The sequence below is a fragment of the Hyperolius riggenbachi genome, chromosome 1 (assembly GCF_040937935.1).
Source record: "Hyperolius riggenbachi isolate aHypRig1 chromosome 1, aHypRig1.pri, whole genome shotgun sequence".
Lineage (NCBI taxonomy): Eukaryota > Metazoa > Chordata > Amphibia > Anura > Hyperoliidae > Hyperolius > Hyperolius riggenbachi.
Window position 1 is genome coordinate 514,374,745 of NC_090646.1, and position 18,337 is coordinate 514,393,081.

Consider the following 18,337-nt stretch of genomic DNA (forward strand, 5'->3'; position numbering starts at 1 on the left):
CCACTAACAGTCGTTCCGAACAATACTGTTAGCCACTCAGACTTCCCACTCTGCTGTCAAGCGCAGAAGTGCCGCATACACACAATGCAATTACAATCTTATACGGTAGTGTTGCTCAGTCATACAATCAGGCATGGACTTATACACAGTTACACTTCAGTCTCTTCTAGGCTATGAGTGTTAGTTTAGTACAGCAGAAGTCAAACTTATTAAATAACGATTTAATATTCCAGGGGGAAAAAAAAGTGGAACAATGCAGAAAATAATATATACAAAAGATGTATAAAAACAAAGTAACAGTTACAAAATAAAAGTTACAAGGATACACACAAAACAAGTTGCAAAAATAAAAAGGGAAATAAACGTAAAGTGAACTTTTACCAGCGCAAATGTCCAACCGTGGAGGGACACGGATTTACCGATTCGATCGGGATCAGCTCTGGCGATGTGCTACCCTCAAGAGAAGATAATTTTTAGGCATCTGGCCCTGCTTTTTATACTGGGATATATGCCTGGAGGCTGCAACTTCATTGGGAAGGGGAGGAACTAGTTTTAATTAACTTTTCCAGGGCTGTGGAGTCGGTACAAAAATCTTCCGACTCCAACTCCGACTCCTCAGTTTATGAAACCACGACTCCGACTTCAACTCCAACTCCGGGTACCCAAAATGGCTCAGACTCCGACTCCTTAGTCTAATACTTAACAGGGCTGTGGATTTTGTACAAAAATCATCCGACTCCTGACTCTGACTCCTCAGTTTATGAAATCAACGACTCCGACTCAGACTCCGGGTGCCCAAAATTGCCCCGGCTCCAACTCCTCGACTCCGACTCCAAAGCCCTGAACTTTTCAGACATAATTTAATTCCCAGAGATCTAACTTCCACATGTAAAAGTGTATTTTTGCACACACATCAAAGACTTTTTGAGTAAGGCTGTCATATGTAAACTCCTGGCTCAGGCTGGTGTGGTCTGCAGCCAGTCTAGGTGACACATCTGAGACAGTATTCAGACCAAAGGGTCTGACCACCTGTATAGGCTTCAAAAGCAACTGTCTGATTAAGTGTTATCTAATTAGAAGCAGACAATGGTAGCTTCCCCCTGCTGGACAATGAATGCAGAGTTAATTTACATCTACATACAGACTCACATTAGCCTTCAGTTTCCTCTGGCCAGGTGACCAATTACCCTGAAGCCCGCTGGCTTCGATCAGACGTACACATGACATAGGCAGGAAAATGAAAGAATATGTTCCTGTATCATACTTAACATCATCAGCACCCCAATATATCACCACAGTGAGTAGTCAAAATAAAAAGGCAAAAAGAGGCCTCAATGAAAATACAAAAAAAATGTAAACTGATACAAAGCAGCAAATAATTGGCAATAATTACACATGCCAATTTATAATTTTGGTTAATATTCAACCAGCATTTAAAATAGACTTAAAAGCAAACCTGTGTTGTTTTCTGAAGTGTATTTTGGATACTTACCTTGAAAAAGGGGTTCTCCTGTCCTCCTAAGCTGGCCGATGCAGCAATGAGACCCCAAAAAGTGGCTACACTGCGCCGTAGCACTGAACTGCTCGGGCGTGTGTTTTTTTCTGTCCGAGCAGGTCCGAGCTAGTGCACATATGAGAGACATCAACAAGCGGCTTTTCGGGGATCCCAGTGCTGGAACGGGCTTGGTGGAGTAGGACAGGGGAAGCCTCTCCAGGATCCAGAGGCTTCCCCCTCCTGAGGTGAGTACCCCATAGGAGCACTTTTTTCCCTACAGGTACACTTTAAAAACAATCTTGGATGTTTGGGAAAAGCTGGAGATCCCTGCTGAAGGTATCCTTACTTTGTCGTAGTGGTGGAGCTAGCATGAACAAATGATCCTGAGAGCCATGCCGGCGGTAGCCTAGCTAATCTGTAAGATTAGAATAAAATTAGAATGGAGGAACATAGGATCCTAAAAAAGATCTTTACAAGGTGCATGGATGGCCCAATTGGAAGACATAGAGAGATGGGCAGATGAAGTTGACAAAGATGTCAAAGAACTACTAAAGATACGCGAATGGAAGGAGGCAGCAATAGACATATGGATGTGGCCAGGAAACTGAAGGAGGCCAGGGCTCAAATTGGACTGTAGTGTCATTGGAGGAGGATGTGGGGAAAACAAACAAACAAACAAATAAAGCATTTATTTATCAGATAAATAATAGCTTGTGAACTTTACAGCTCTGTCTTGTTATTAGCAACGATTTCTCAACCAAGCAAAAGTGTTTGGGTTTCTATTTAATTTTCCAGGAGAGCCAGGGATGAATTTGACTGGTGTTCAATACCATCATCTGCATAAGCAAAAGCATTGGTTTGTTTAACCCTTGCAATAAGAAAAAAGGGGGGGGGGGGGGGGGGAGAATACCTCACACGAATTATTACCGGTAGTAGGAGAAGCAAATTATGTATCCATGTTTACCTCATCATGTCATTTGTCAGATCAGGTACACTTTAAAGGGAGTTTATTTAACCTCCTTGGTGGTTAATTTTTTTTTGCCTAATTGGCAAAAATCCTTTTTTAAAAAAAAAATAAAAATTTTTTTGTTTCATGTAAAGCTACCAGAGTGGTAGCTACATGAAACACCACTAGAGGGCGCATGTGTCCCTCTAGTGCGATCGTCGCCGGCATCTATAGCAAACAGGGGAACGCGTATATAACGCGTTCCCGTTTGGCTTCTCCTGTCGCCATGGCGACGATCGGGATGACGTCATGGACGTCAGCCGACGTCCTGACGTCATGCGCACTCGATCCAGCCCATAGCGCTGCCCGGAACTCATTGGTCCGGGCAGCGCAGGGCTCTGGCGGGGGGCCCTCTTTCGCCGCTGCGTGCGGCCGATCGCCGCAGAGCGGCGGCGATCAAGCTGTGCGCGCGGCTAGCAAAGTGCTGGCTGCGCGCACAGCACTTTACAGAATAAAAATCGCCCCACCAGGGGCTGAGATCTCCCCCTGCGCGGCATAGCCCGAGCTCAGCTCGGGCTTACCGCCAGGGAGGTTAAGAAAGAACGTCTAATGATTATAAATGTACATGTCACAGACTGGTTTAGTGTAATAAAAATAAGTAAATAAAAAAAAAAAAAAGTCTGACCTAATATGGAAAAATATGTTATGCTGGGAATACACGGTTCGTTTTTGCCTTCGTTTAAACCTTCGATTCGTTCGGTAAACGAATCGAGTGTTGAAAACGTATGTGAAAATAGTCATAATCTCATTATAGTTTCGATTAATAGACCCCAAAAACGAACGACTAGTGATCGAACATGTTTGATATTATCTCTCTTTATCCATCTAATCGAGCCATTGGTAGGCTTGATGGCTGTTCAGATCGATTATATATTCGTTTATGCTAGTCCGTCCCTGTAAAAAGGGATTTTCGTTTCTTTGCAGCCTTCGATCATTGGAAAAACGAAACCATCAGAATCGAAAAAAAAAACGAAACCGTGGGTGGTGATATTAACCGTATGACCGATTATTTCGGGATCGAAAAGGACAAAAGGCACAATCGAAACGAAGGCAAAAACGAACCGTGTATTCCCAGCATTAACGTTCATGTTCAATTTCACTGTACTGAACATACTCAAGGTTCTACTTCATAAGTGTACCTTACCATACCTATCATCAACCTAATTATTTTCTTTCACCTACACAGGATACATTTTACTGAAAATAAAAAGATAGTCTGGTAACAGACCTGACTAAGGCTTTTGTTTGCTGCCTGGGGGTAATGTAGAATGAGTGGGTGAGCTGGCCTTTCTCCTTTGCACTTTCCATTGTTTGTCAGTGCTGGAGTAATGATCCGAGATAAAATCCATTATCCCATTCAGTGATGCCGTTCTCAGTGTGACCCTTGCCTAGTAGGCATTATGCTGGATACACACCATGCGTTTCCGCGTTCGATGCGGCCGTCGATACGCATCGATGCGATTATTTCCGACATGTCCGATTCAAGCTTCGATGGATCGTTAGGTCGACTTGCCATACTTTACATGGCATTCGACCTAAAAATCATCGAAATTCGTTTGGACATGTTCGGAAATAATCGAATCGACGCGTATCGACGGCCGCGTGCGACGCGGAAACTCATGGTGTGTATCCAGCATAAGACAGCCCCAGTCAGACAAGGAGAGTATGCTGCAGACCCCAGATAGGCACCATGTATTTTAGATCGGCAGCCGCCTTGTATGAATGGAGAAGGATTAGGCTAGGACAGAGGACACAGGAAAGGTAGAAGAAGACAGGAAGCTGGAAGGTCAGTACAATGCACAATGGGACTACTCAGGGACAGGTTTTAATGATGCAGAATAGCAGAACACCAGGCACAGTTACCTCTCTAAGAGGGACACAGTAATTGGGGGGTGAACATCCCTATAATGCCTCTGGGGCATCTTTCCTTTATGGTAGTAATCAAGTCAGTGAAATGTGAAACGTCTACTCACAGTTTCGGGGTCTTTCAGGGATTCTTCCAACTCCTTGTGAGTAAGAATTGTGTAGCCCTTACAAACTCTCCACAGCATTTTTTGAAAAGACTCAAGTTTTGCACAGTGAACTAAGCCAGAGACAAAGCTGCACGGGAAAAAAAAAAAAAAAAGCTTGGTTATGTCAGAGGAGATTTACTAAAACTTAGCTTTTGTTAATAAAATTTAAAAGAGGAGCATCAACCACTTCACTAGATCTCTAAAGTGACTAATAAATAATTGGCTGAGGAGGAGAAACCACATAATAATAAGCTAATAGTTCCTAAGAGCAGCTATTGCAATAAGTAGGAGCCAATTCTCCCCTTTACCTAGAGCCGTGACATCGCCACCCCACACAACCCAGGGCCACAACACAGTCACTTTACAGACGTACATTAATAAATGCTAAATTATAGTAAATCTCCTCTGAAAGGCATTTCATGTCTTATTTATCTAGAGTCAAACTTTGTGGCACATAAAAATACACAAAATCAACTTATGAACCTATGAAATAGACAAGAAAAACACCCTAATATAGCTGGTAAAATATCCGAGGTAGAAACAGCTTCTGTACTTTAGGACAATTGTAAAAACAAAGGCGCCAGTTGAGGATAAAACTATTTAAAATAGTTAAAATGGAGGTTAGTGGTGGACTTACCTCCCCAAAACAGACTCGAACAGTCCAAATTCACTGTGATTCAATTCTTTAATCAAATAACTCCCAAAAAGTGCAACGCACTTTGGGGATAATTTGATAAAAAAAAATTGATTCACAGTGAATTTGGACTGTTCGAGTCGGTTTTGGGGAGGCAAGTCCACCACTAACCTCCATTTTAACTGTTCTATATTTGAGTCCACCCCTGTTGGAGGGGTTTTTACCCCCTTTTTCCCCATATCTACAGAGAGTGATACTCTTAACCTGAGTGGGGTCAGATTTAATCGCCCCACCTGTGAATACAGTGGTTGCTTTAGCGGCAACGTACCTTTGTGAATATGTGTCTACTTCCCCAATTTACCAATTTAACATGTCACACTATTGGGGCTCTTTTTTCCCCCCAAGCTTCTGTATTTTATACAGCCACTAAAGTGGGAGTCTTTAGAGCCATAGCACACAAGAAACCTTGTTGCTGCTACTAGTTACAGCTACTAAATGGCTAAGCATCTGCTATTAATGCTATCCAATTAGGTTACTAAAAACTAAGATACACCAACAACTAGTTGCCATCATGTCTCATAGCTTTTAGCAATTACATTGGAGAACAGTAGTAGTAACAGCAATTAAGGTCCTGATGCCTGAACCACCAGTAACATTGCCATGCGCAGGTAGGGCGTAGCAATATTACCGGTACTAACGCTAGCAGTGAAGCAGACTAATTGCGCAACACATGGCACTCTGCTGGTGTTACGGTACTATTGCCACGCACTACCTGCACACAAGAATACTACTGCCAGTTTATACATCAGGCCCACTTAAAAACATCTCTTTCTTGACTTGGCCCGCAGGTGTGTACATCCCTGACAACTAACATCTAACTTTGCTTCGAATATTACCTCCTTCCTGACACCTAACATGTTCAGATCCATAGAGAGAAGAGGAGGTGGACATAAAGTGGGAGAGATGCCAAAACCTGCAGTAGTGCATTGACTTTTCAGCATGTTCACTTAATAGTTGATTGTGGACAATGGATGACACCTTTACGCAATTTGCAAGCATTTCAAGTAACCTGATCAGCAAATGCAAACATGCCTCAACTTTCTAATCAGCAGAGGAAAGTGCATTCCTGCCAAGCAACATCTCACAATGGCAAACTCAGTAAGCCAGGTAATAAAAAATAAATAATGGCAGAATGGTTTATGTGAAATGCACAAACTTTGTGCTTTGGAAATGAGGACAATGCTTTGAGAATAGTGCAGCGCTTCTTTGGATGAGGCACATCTGCAATTCCTGGCTTCACCATTCAAGACTGTTGCAGGTTACAGTCTGATATCTGTGGAGGCATCTCTGCCCCAGACCATGTTGGATTTAAAGTATGGTATGTAAGAAAATTTAGAGATATAAATTGAACTGTGATCGCAGTAATCAGGAGGAGGCACTTTTCTTCTGAGAGGCCTGAACGATTTCCAGATCAAAACTTATCAGATATTGCGATTTACCCCAGTTTTGCACCAAGTCTCTGCATGGAGGTATAGTCCATTAAAGATTCCTTCTCCAAGGTTGGGAACTCTTCGTAAGTGGAATGGGAAGAGGTTTCATACTAAACAGAAGAAAACACACATAAAAATGAAAATGTATATATTTTTTAAAATCAGGTTAGCCGCACATTTACCTTTATTAAATAAAAGATATGAAAGAACACTAAAGTATATATGTCAAATCGGTTGTTACAGTCTATTCCGCAGCTTGTTTCGATGGTTCAAGTTGGATTTGTCCCTGGCTGGGAAGGCCGGGACAACACGATTAAAACTCTTGATATCCAACACTGACTCTCTCCACAGATGCTTCTCTCCACATACGCTGAGAAGGCTTTTGACCGTGTCGCCTGGGACAGCGTGCTACGCTGGGGATGATCTTCTGGGCCATAATATGATGAGGTGGATTTCCCTACTCTATAGCGATCCCACAGCATGGGTAAAGGTAATTTGCCCTCTGATGGCTTTTTGCTGTGCAATGGTACAAGACAGGGATGTCTCCTCTCTCCACAGATTTTCATGCTATAGCTTGAGCCCTTTTTAAAATTTGTTAGGAAAGACAGTGCCATACATGGTGCTACTATTGGGCAAAGAGAGTTTAACTTGGCTGCATTCGCAGACAACATGATTTTCTATCTTACCCAACCTCTGATCTATTTGCCACACCTCTTGAAAGCATTTGATCTTTTTGGTGAAATTTGTAACCTTAAGATAAACTTTGGTAAATCAGTTGCTATGGCTGTTACCCTGCCAGAGAGGCTTGTAGATATTTGCAAGGCCTTGTTCCCGTTTTTATGGGCGAATGAGAAATTTACCTATTGGGGAATTCAGGTCTCACACAATTCAAAAGATCTCTTTAAGAATAATTTCTTGCCCCTTACGGCTATTGCTTGTGAGGGGAGTTGGGTCAGTGGAGAGGACACTATCCTGGTTTGGCAGAGTGGCTAGTCTGAAAATGACAGTCCTTCCTCGTATTCTTTCAAACGGTTCCTATTTTTCTCAAAAAAGCTTGGATTACTGAGCTTCAGAAAATCCTCCTCGACTGTCTGGCTGGACAAACCAGCTAGAAAACGTATGGATCCTAAGGATAAAGGGGGTTTGGGTTTACCAAACTTGCTTTTATACGATCAGGCTGCTATTCGCTCTAATTGTGTACTGGCATTGTAATGCCGATAATAAGGATTGGGTCCAACTGGAGGAGGCAATTTTTGGCCCCCATTTGAAATGGTCACCCTGGTCTCCACTGCTGAAGAAAACTGGATTGACTCTGCCGGATTTATGTTCTCATCCTACGATTGCCCATTCGGTCAAGGTATTTGGCCGGATGTGCTTAGAAATTTCCTCTGTATCGGGCCCTTTAACTTCCTTGAGATTTAATGGAAAATTCCCTCCTGGGACTGATTGAATACTTAGAGTAATTTTTCAGAAAATTCCAGACTTGTCCTCCGGCATGAAACCTATGTTGGAACTTAAAGAAAACCTGAACTGAAAATTAAAAGTCAAAATAAGCATACACAAGTCATACTTACCTTCCATGTAGTCTACACCTCAGTGTCTTTCTCCTGTCCCGTGTCCTGTTTGTTCACTGTGATCAAGGGAATTTTCCATCCTCCATTTTGAAAATGGCCATTACCCATAACAGCTTTCTGGTCAGCACACAGTTGAACTGTAACATCGCCCACTTGAGCCATAGGGAAACATGGACATTACCTGGTACATCAGTTTTCCTCTCAGCTATAACTGACAGCAACTGATATTTTACTGACAGCAACTGATATATTTCAGTTCTGACAAAATATTGTCAGAACTGGAAGGGATTATTGTCAGAAGAAAATGGTGAGCTTCTGAAAGGAACTGATGCCAAGGTAACTATGGAATGCTCATTTGAAGTTACCTCATGTGTTTATTTTAAATATTTTTACTCAGTACAGGTTCTCTTTAACTCAGACTCTGAAGTACCAATGCCCTTTTGGTCATATTTTCAAATTTGTAGCTAGGTCTGGGCTTTAAGAGGACCTTACAATTGTTACTCGTCCCTATACATTCCTTGAGCAACTGTGTATGCAGCAGAACCCCCAGAGACATCTATTATCACGCATATATGAAGAATTCTTAGATCACACTCAGATTCCTGCATATTTGTTTAAAGACCCATGGGAGCATATTGGGAAGGCATTTACCTTGTCGGAATGGGCTAAGGTCTGTGAACTGGTACATAGGAGCTCGCTGAATGTCTCTACATAGGAATCCTCTATAATAAAACCCCCTTTGTCTCTGCATCCCATCCCTGCACTTCCTGTGTATGTGTGTGTGTGTCCCGTGTTTTGCGCTACTGCGCATGTGCAGGGAGGGATGCATAGACTGAGGGACAGGGCCAGAAGGGGCGAGCAGCGGGTGCGTGCATGCGCGGTGACTGTGCGGTGGTCACAGGGGAGAATGAGTGGGAAGGAAGGGTAGGAGAACTACTGCGCATGTGCAGGGAGGGACGCAGAGACAGAGGAGAGCTGAGGGAGGACGGTGACAGAAGGGGCACGCGCGGCGGGCGCATGCACTGTGACTGTGCGGTAGTGGCGGCGGTTATGTGAGGATGAGAGGGAAGCGAGGGGAGGAGAGGGAGGCGGGGTTTAAACAGACCTAGAGCCCGTTTTTAAACGGGCTTAGGTCTACTAGTGTAACTATAAGGTGCTGTTGCATTGGCACAAAACCCCTTCGAACCCTTCATACATTTTCAGAGGCTTTTCCTGACGAGTGTTGGAGGTGTGAGGAGAGCCCTGGATATTTGATGCATATCTGGTGGTACTGTCCTGTGATCATTGACTACTGGCAAAACATTCAATCCTTGGTGAAATCAATAGCTGAATTTTATATTTCCTGGGAACCTGACAATTTTTTGCTTCAAAGAAAGGCTAAAATGGGGAGGGTCTAATAGAAAATTGCTTCTTTGTCATTTATTGAATGTGGCCATGGCATGTATGCCCCAATTGTGAAAATCCCCAGAACCTCCAATAATTAAAATGTGTCCGGAAAGAGTTCAGACTATAGCGTTTAGAGTGGGACCGACACCACAAATGTTATTTTTATTTTATATCACTGCACTTAAAGTGAATGTTTACCAATAAAAAAATAAAAAAGTCAGATACTCACCTAAGGAGAGGGAAGGCTCGGTCCTAATGAGCCTTCCCTCTCCTCTCCCGGTGCCCGGTCCCGCGCAGGATCCCCCGTGGCAGTATTCGACCAGGTCGGTCAAATACTGCCACTTCCGCAGCCGAAGGGAGCTTTCGGAAGCCTTCGGGAGCACTCGGGCTCCCAAAGATGGGCCGCTCCATACTACGCATGCGCGAGCGCCCTCTATGACGCACTCGCGCGTGCGTAGTATAGAGCGGCCCGTCTTCGGAAGCCCGAGTGCTCCCGAAGACCTCCGAAGTCCCTGCGGCGGCGGACGCGTACGGGGGAGCCAGCGCAGCACCGAGGGCACCGGGAGAGGAGAGGGAAGGCTCATTAGGACCGAGCCTTCCCTCTCCTTAGGTGAGTATCTGACTTTTTTATTTTTAACTTGGTAAACACTGGCTTTAAGAGATTCGATTGAGTTTTTCTATATTACGTTTGTCTTTTGGCCTCTTCAAGTATAGATCTTTTTTGCTTAAGCTTATTAATTTTTCTTCCACAGATTTGGTTATATAATGTGATTTTGACCCTGTTCTTTCTTACTGTTCATATTTGAGTTTTTTAACTGTTTTATTATGACTGACAGGCCATGTATGGCACTCATGGGAGTGACTCATGCAGAGTTGGATTTCATCTGTCTTACTTTGTGTCTTTTTGCTCTGGACTTGATAACTGTACTTGTTTTATTTTTGATGGATGTTTTTTCTATCTATATGCTTTTGCTAAAATAAGATCGTTACAAAGAAAAAAAAACCAAAAACATTAAAATGTTAGGTGACTTTCATAGCTGGATACCTCTGACGTTCTCTGCACAAAACTTCTGGTCACACGCAGCATGTGTGTATACTCTGTTAACTCAAACAGGTTTTTCCGTAACTTCTCCTTGTTTTTATTTACTTCCCTCAGTTCAGATTCCAACTTTTGTAACTGTTCCTAAAGGAAAAAATAAATAAAAATTATTAATATATGATGGCCCAAACTATTATGCGAACAATCACGGTTTCTAAAAAAAAAAAAAAATTATATATATATATATATATATATATATATATATATATATATATATATATATATATATATATATATATATATATATATATATATATATATATATATATATATATATATATATATATATAGGATGGTCCAAACTAATATGCAAACAATCACATGACTGAATGCAAATTCTCCTCATCTGTGTTGAATGATTCTTAATTAGAGACAGGTTAGAATGCCTACATGTCAAGCACATTTCTAGGCTGATCTTGAAACTGAGCCAGTGAAGAAGTGAAGATCAACAGCAGATGATAAATCAGGTGGCAACCAATTAATTATCCTGCAGTTACAGAGCTTGATTGGAAGAGTTTTAAATCAATGGAAATTTGCATGGAAAGTCAGAATTCAAGCTCTTCACTTGAGCTGTAGAGATGTCAGCGAACCCTTCACCCTGTACTATTTCCAGGTCGCTATGACCCAGGGTAGTACGGCTGTGCTTGGCCGGCGGTGCGCGTCCTTGATCGCGTCCTTGTTGCCGGGCACTTTCTGCGCATGTGCGTGACGTCATGCTCATGCGCAGAGAGTGCCCGGCAACAGGCGCGCGATCAAAGACGTGCACCCCCGGCCCAGCGCAGCCGTACTACCCCAGGTCGTAGCGACCCGGAAGTAGTAGCTGCCCATAGAGATCTCTATTGAACTGTTTTAACAGACTGAAAGAAAAAAAAAAAAAAACACACACACACACACACACACACACACACACACAAAAGCGTGATAACTGCTATCACAGCAGTTATCACGCAATGTGCCGCTCACAAAGGTGTACACGCGAACAGCGTTAGTTCACGTGATAAAGGTCCGTGCATGAATGGTGCAAGTGATCGCGTGCAAACCTTAGTTTGTCGCGCAAACTAATGTTGTTCATGTGTAAACCTTTGCGAGCGGCACATCACGTGATAGCAGTTCTCACGCTTTTGAGAATCAAGCACATAGTGTGTATATATAAACACACACATACATCTGTAAAGCGCTTTTCTCCCATAGGACTCAAAGCGCATAGTTGTGTTTCAGATCAATACAGGATTGCAGGTTGGACTTTGTTACAGAGGAGACAGTCAGGTGTTCATAAACTGAAGAGGTGGGTTTTCAGTTTGGATTTAAAGGGACCCCAATGTGAGAGGGATATGGAGGCTGCCATATTTATTTCCTTGTAAACAGTGCCAGTTGCCTGGCAGCCCTGTTGATCTTCTCAAATAGTGGCTGAGTCAAAACCCTGAAACAAGCATATGGCTAATGCAGTAAAACCCGAGTCAGTCTACCTGATCTGCTGCATGCTTGTTCAGGGTCTACGGATAAAGTATTAGAGACACAGATTCAGGAGGACTGCCGGGCAACGGGTATGGTTTAAAGGAAATAAATAAGGTAGCCTCCATGTCCCTCTCCCTCCAGGATCCCTTTAAATGCTTCCAGGGATGGAGCTGTCCTGATTGAGTGTGGCAGGGAGTTCCAAAGTGTATGGACACCATGACAGAAGGCTCGGTCTCCAAAGGTTTTGAGGTTTACTCTGGGGTGACCAAGGCATTGCATCCTTTTGATCTGAAATTGTGGGGGGTGTGATGCAGCTGCAACATTCCCTTCAGGTATCCAGGGCCAGATTGTGCAAGGATTTGAATGACAGTAAGGCAATGGCGGGGTTGGCTTGTTAACAGCCTTGTGGCAGCATTCTGTACTAATTTCAGGTGGCGTAGGTCTTTGTTTGGAAGGCCTGTAAAAAGCACATTGCAGTAGACCAGCCTTGATGTGATGAAGGTATGAACTAGGATTGGAAGATCCTCTGAAGGAATGAGGTGTTTAATCCTTGCAATATTCCTTAGGTAAAAAGGAGGAATGTTTCACAACAGGCTACGCACACAGTCTGAGTTGTTCAGGTCTGAGCTTCCTTCGCTGACCTTCAATAACAAGAACCTCAATTTTGTCAGCATTTAGTTTTAGCCAGTTATTATTCATCCACTCCTGATAAATATATCTCAAATGTTTCAATACCCAGCCACCCATTCCAGCTGTAGCAGGTTGAAGCCGGTGTTTACAGGCATTTACAGTATAATTCTGCTGTAATTCTCTCTTCTAGTGACAGAAAGCTGCTCCACAGGTGATCACCTTTGTTCTCACTTGTGTAAGTCAAGAGATCAGAGTATGAAGTCATCCAGCTGGCTGCATTCCTTGTGTGCAGTGCTGTCATCTACTACAGTATCTCTCCTAGAAAAATTACCTGAATTTCCAGCACATGCTTTGGAAGAGGGGCTGCCGGTATCATATTCCCTTCTGGGACTGGGATGTCTGCTTTCTTAATTTCTTGGACTAGATAGCCTGTTAAAACAAATATGTAAAATAGAGAGAGTTCGGTTTAATTAAAATCTACAACCATAAAATCAAAACTTTCACAATAGGACAGTAACTGAATTTAAACTGGTTCCAGCCAAAATGTTACAGGATTTTACCACTGTCTGGCTCCCCACTGGGGAGATTTCCCCTGACCTTCTGCCAACACGCCCAACAGGACGTTACAGGAAATCCCGCCTTTGAAAATAGTCAATGGAAAAATGTGCCACATTTGCAACATCCTCAGTTCTTATTCTTTTGAAAACAAAAACATTTTTGGAATATTCCTCCCGGTCTTAGAACCAAGTGCCAAAAAGCAGAGGGAGGGAAAACCTGTTAAGCTTTCTTCATGCAAAGTAAGACTAGAAAAAATGCAATGGCTTCAATTCACTAAGGGCTGTTTAAAGAAAATAAAAAAAAATAAATAAAATAAAAAAATTAGTAACAAACTAGGCAGAATTGCATATGCGTTTGCCGCTATGTGCTATGGAAAACCGCATATGCGATTCTGCCTAGTGTGTTCCTACCCTCAAACTCAAAGGAGATAAGGACAGACTGCTTTTAGAAAGACCACAAAGCAAACAGATCAAATGCAGCAAAAAATAGCATCTGATCTCAGGAGATGACGTCGACAATATCTGTTATGCATGTACAGTGCCATTTTACCATTCAGTTTATTGAACAGATTGTTCATAGTTCTTTTTTTGCATTAATATTATGCAGTTATATAGCTCAAACCTGTTCTTCTGAAAATCACAATACATCTGAAGATTTATATCACCAACTAATGCATAGAGGGGCTTGCTATCTAATATAAAACTCTAGTCTTACTTTATGGGAATCTCAATCCCCTACCAGGATTTGGAATGTAGACAGAAACTGGAGCACATAGTGTAAACAGACACAGACACACACACACACACACACACACACACACACAAGCGAGGGGGGTCATAAAACCCCCATACAGTGCCAGCCACTTAACAAGGTTCATAGAATAAACAGCTCATGCATCAATATGGTAACATCGTTTAAGTTTAGGGAAAAAGAAAAAAAAATGATTGCCATTAGTAAAAGCATTCAAACTACTCTGGGTTACTAAAGCAATCAGTTTTCCTGTGATGTTACTATGTGCAGTCTTACTGATTAGATAATGCTTGTCATGTGCTTGTTACAGTAGATACAACTGAACTTGTGACTTTCATAAAGAGCAGCATTATTACAATGTAGCAATTGCTGTACTGGACATAAGCTAGACGTACTTTAGGAGAAGCAGTTTATCCTGCAGTCACTGGAAAGACATATACCCCAAAGGGCTGAATGCTTTACCATGCATTCAGTTTAATCGAGACAAATAAAAAAAATAAAAAAAAAAAAATCATTTTTTCTCTTTTTTAAGCTCTATAAACTACAGACTAATGCTGCGCACACACTTGCGATAACTATTGTTTGCTAGGAACGATAGTTACCAGACGAACGATATTGGAAAGATTGGAATGCAACGATGGGATGCAGCGATCATCATACACATTTTAACGATCGTTCTCGCAGAAAAGAACGATCAGACGGATATGTTGCGTACAAATTTATATATATAAAAAAAAAAAAACACTGACATGGAGTTACAATAGATACAAATATATGATTGTTAACTTGAGCACAAAGTTTAATTGAAATGAGCAATGTAACAATCTTTACGGCCGCGCTGCAAAGGAAGTACAGAAGCTGGGCAGAATTCAATGCAGGCGCATTGGCCCTTGTAACGATCGTTCTCGGCCGATGTCTGTACACACTATAGTTTTGTAACGATTGTCGGTAGATACGATCCGTCAGGTTGGATATTTCCATCTTCCCGATGTCGTTCTTTTGTCGTTCGTGTTAATGATCGTTTGGTAAAGTTCTTTCCCCGATTGTCGGCGGAACGATCGTTAATTAGCTGTTTCAAACGACCGTAGTCGCCAGTGTGTACGCAGCATAAGGATGTTCAATGAGATGCAAATGCAAAATGTATGCAATTTGAAAATGCACCAATTAAATCGTAAGAAGGTGGAATTCAATTGGTCCATTTCAAGCTGCATAAATCTGTATGCAAAATTTGCATAATCCTGCTTCAATTTGCATCTCGTTCACCATCGCTACTACTGAGGCCTGAAACCCACTAGAGCATTTAGGGAGTGCTTGAAATCACTAGCGATTTCCTTAATCGCTCTGCCAATATAAATGGATGGGACAGAATCCACTAGAGCGATTGTGATTAAGGAAATCGCAATTGCAGGACATGCAGCATTTTGGGAGCGTTTCCATTTTAATAAATAGTATAGGAGGAGGGAAATTGCTTGCAAAACGCTATCACAAATCGCTAGCGATAGCGATATATCACTTTGTAGTGAATTCCAGGCCTGATAGCACCACTGGGAACTGTTCTGTAAACAAGTCTGCCTAGTTCTTAGGTTTGGTACACACCTTATATTTTGTTTGGCCAATCTGACCCCCTCCCTATAGTATGAGAGCTAACATATTTTGTATACTATGAACAGATTGTGTAAGCAAACTCTCATACTACACGGTGGTAAAACTGACCAGTGATTGGCCAATCAAAGTTGAAGGTGTGTGCCAGGCTTTAGTCTAACCTTCCCCACATCAGGCTGGCTGAGAAAGCTGCACTTCTGTAAGGCCTGGAACCCACTAGCAGTACGTTACTAAGCAGCTGTGATTGGAAAAGCTCTTGCTAATGTAATGCTATGGGTGCGATCCCACTTGAGCAATGTGATCTTATAAAAATCCCCCATGGCATTGCAAATCACTGGAGCTTAGAAAAGGTTTCTAGTGGGTTTGAGCCCTAACTGATCCATATAAAGAATATGCAAACTCTAGAGACTATTCGGTAATGCTGAAAACAGCTGACTTTACGGAGCACTTAGTAAAATGTTAATTCATCAAAGCAGTTACCGCATGAGAAGCAGACATTCCTGTGCAGAGAGATAAATTACCGACTTGTTAAGTGATTACCTCAGCACATGTCAGTAAAATGTCAGCAAATGTTAATTCATCAAGCTCACAGCATTCGTTAACATGTGCGGTGTTTATCTCCAGCTCTCCCCTGTCGATAAGGAGCTTGGAATGCCTTCTCCGTGTGTGACAGGACCATAGAAACCCCCCCTGTCCCCTGCAAGTGCTGCTGATAGGTTGGCCAGGCTTCTCGGGTGGAACAGACCCCCCCCAGGCAGCCAGGGGAGAGAAAATAATTAGTTATTTTCCAGGCACCCTTCTTTTCTAGGCACCCTTCGGTAGTGTAACCCCTTGAGTGCCTGTTTAAATATGCAGGGATGCAAGTGGGAGCTCGTGGCAAAATGACCTAAGCAGGGAATGTGTAATGTTTCTCAGCAGTTCATCTAAGCTGTGGCAAGTAAATAGAAACTTAAGACTAATGAGACAGATTCAGCAAGAGCAGAGGCAGCACAACAAACATAAAAGGCACATGTATAGAGATGTCGGTGCTGCCTCTTTCCTATTGTAATGCCCTCACTGCACGGACCTCTTCGGTAACTTACCGAACATCTACCACATGTGTGAAAATATTGATGAATTAGCACAGTGCAGTGTAAAATACCGAATGCGGTATTTTAAGGACTGGGATTTTGTTATCGAACACCCTTTGATGAATTGAAGCCTTAGGCTGGTTTCACACCAGGACGTTGTGTTTTAGGGGACGTTATGGTCGCATAACATGCCCCTAACGCAACGCCTGGTGCTCTCTAATGTGGACATCAAGAGTGAGACGCGTTGTGCAGCTCACTCTGGCGTCCGTGATGCGTACTCTTGGACGCATGCGGCATCACGTGGTCCCGCCCGGCCAATCGCCGCACAGAGCAGCAGCTCCAGGAAGTAAACACTGCACATCACTGAGTGCAGTGAATATTAATTAGCCATGTGCCTGGCCGCTCTCCACTACTCCCCAACATTACTGAGCATGTGCAAGCAGTCAAATGCGGCTCTGCCGTGTGTAAAGTTCTGCATGCAGTACGTTGTCTAATGGCGCAGCGTTACTAAGTAACGCAATGTGGGCACTGTGAACAGCCCATTGATTGTTCATTACTGTGCGGTGGGGTGCGTTACAGGCTGCACTAACGTGCGCCTGTAACGTCCCACTGTGAAACCAGCCTAAAGCAATTCTAACCTCCAAAATGTAGATTTTTTTTTTTTTTTTTTTTTTTTTTTTAAGGACAACTGAAGAGAGAGGTACATGGAGACTGCGGTGTTTATTTCCTTTTAAGCAATACCAGTTGCCGGGCAGCCCTGCTGACACTCTGCCTCTAATACTTTCAGCCATAGACCCTGAACAAGCATGCTGCAGATCAGGTGTTTCTGGCATTATTGTCAGATCTGACAGATTAGCTGCATGCTTGTTTCTGGTGTTAGTCAGACACTTCTGAAGCCAAACAGACCAGCAGGGCTGCCAGGCAACTGGTATTGTTTAAAAGCAAATTAACTTGGCAGCCTCCATAATCTTCTCACTTCAGTTGTCCTTTAACCCTCCTGGCGGTAAGCCCGAGCTGAGCTCGGGGTAAGCCGCCGGGAGGCACCGCTCAGGCCCCGCTGGGCCGATTTGCATAATTTTTTTTTTCCTGCACGCAGCTAGCACTTTGCTAGCTGCGTGCAGTGTCCGATCGCCGCCGCTACCCGCCGATCCGCCGCTACCCGTCGCGCCGCAGCCGCCCCCCCCCCCCCCAGACCCCGTGCGCTGCCTGGCCAATCAGTGCCAGGCAGCGCCGTGGGGTGGATCGGAGTCCCCTTTGACGTCACGACGTCGATGACGTCAGTGACGTCATCCCGCCCCGTCGCCATGGCGACGGGGGAAGCCCTTCAAGAGATCCCGTTCTTTGAACGGGATCTCTTGATCTCCGATCGCCGGCGGCGATCGGAGGGGCTGGGGGGATGCCGCTGAGCAGCGGCTATCATGTAACGAGACCTCGTCTCGCTACATGAAAAAAATTTTTTTTTTTAAAAAACGTATTTGCTGCCCCCTGGCGGATTTTGTCAAACCGCCAGGAGGGTTAAAGTAGGGCTACATTTTAGTCAATATCAGAAGCAGAAAAGTTTCCCTCTGTAAATTAG

The 18,337-nt window shown here is 43.2% G+C and overlaps 1 protein-coding gene across 1 annotated transcript in view; it reads right to left on the reverse strand.

The window, feature by feature from the left end:
• Positions 1–18,337, reverse strand: part of ATP6V0A2 (ATPase H+ transporting V0 subunit a2) — a 68,661-nt gene that overhangs the window by 43,329 nt on the left and 6,995 nt on the right. The window contains 4 exon segments of the mRNA XM_068244116.1: positions 4,475–4,601; positions 6,647–6,747; positions 10,643–10,780; positions 13,113–13,210. Of these exon segments, the coding sequence (XP_068100217.1) occupies positions 4,475–4,601; positions 6,647–6,747; positions 10,643–10,780; positions 13,113–13,210 (464 nt within the window).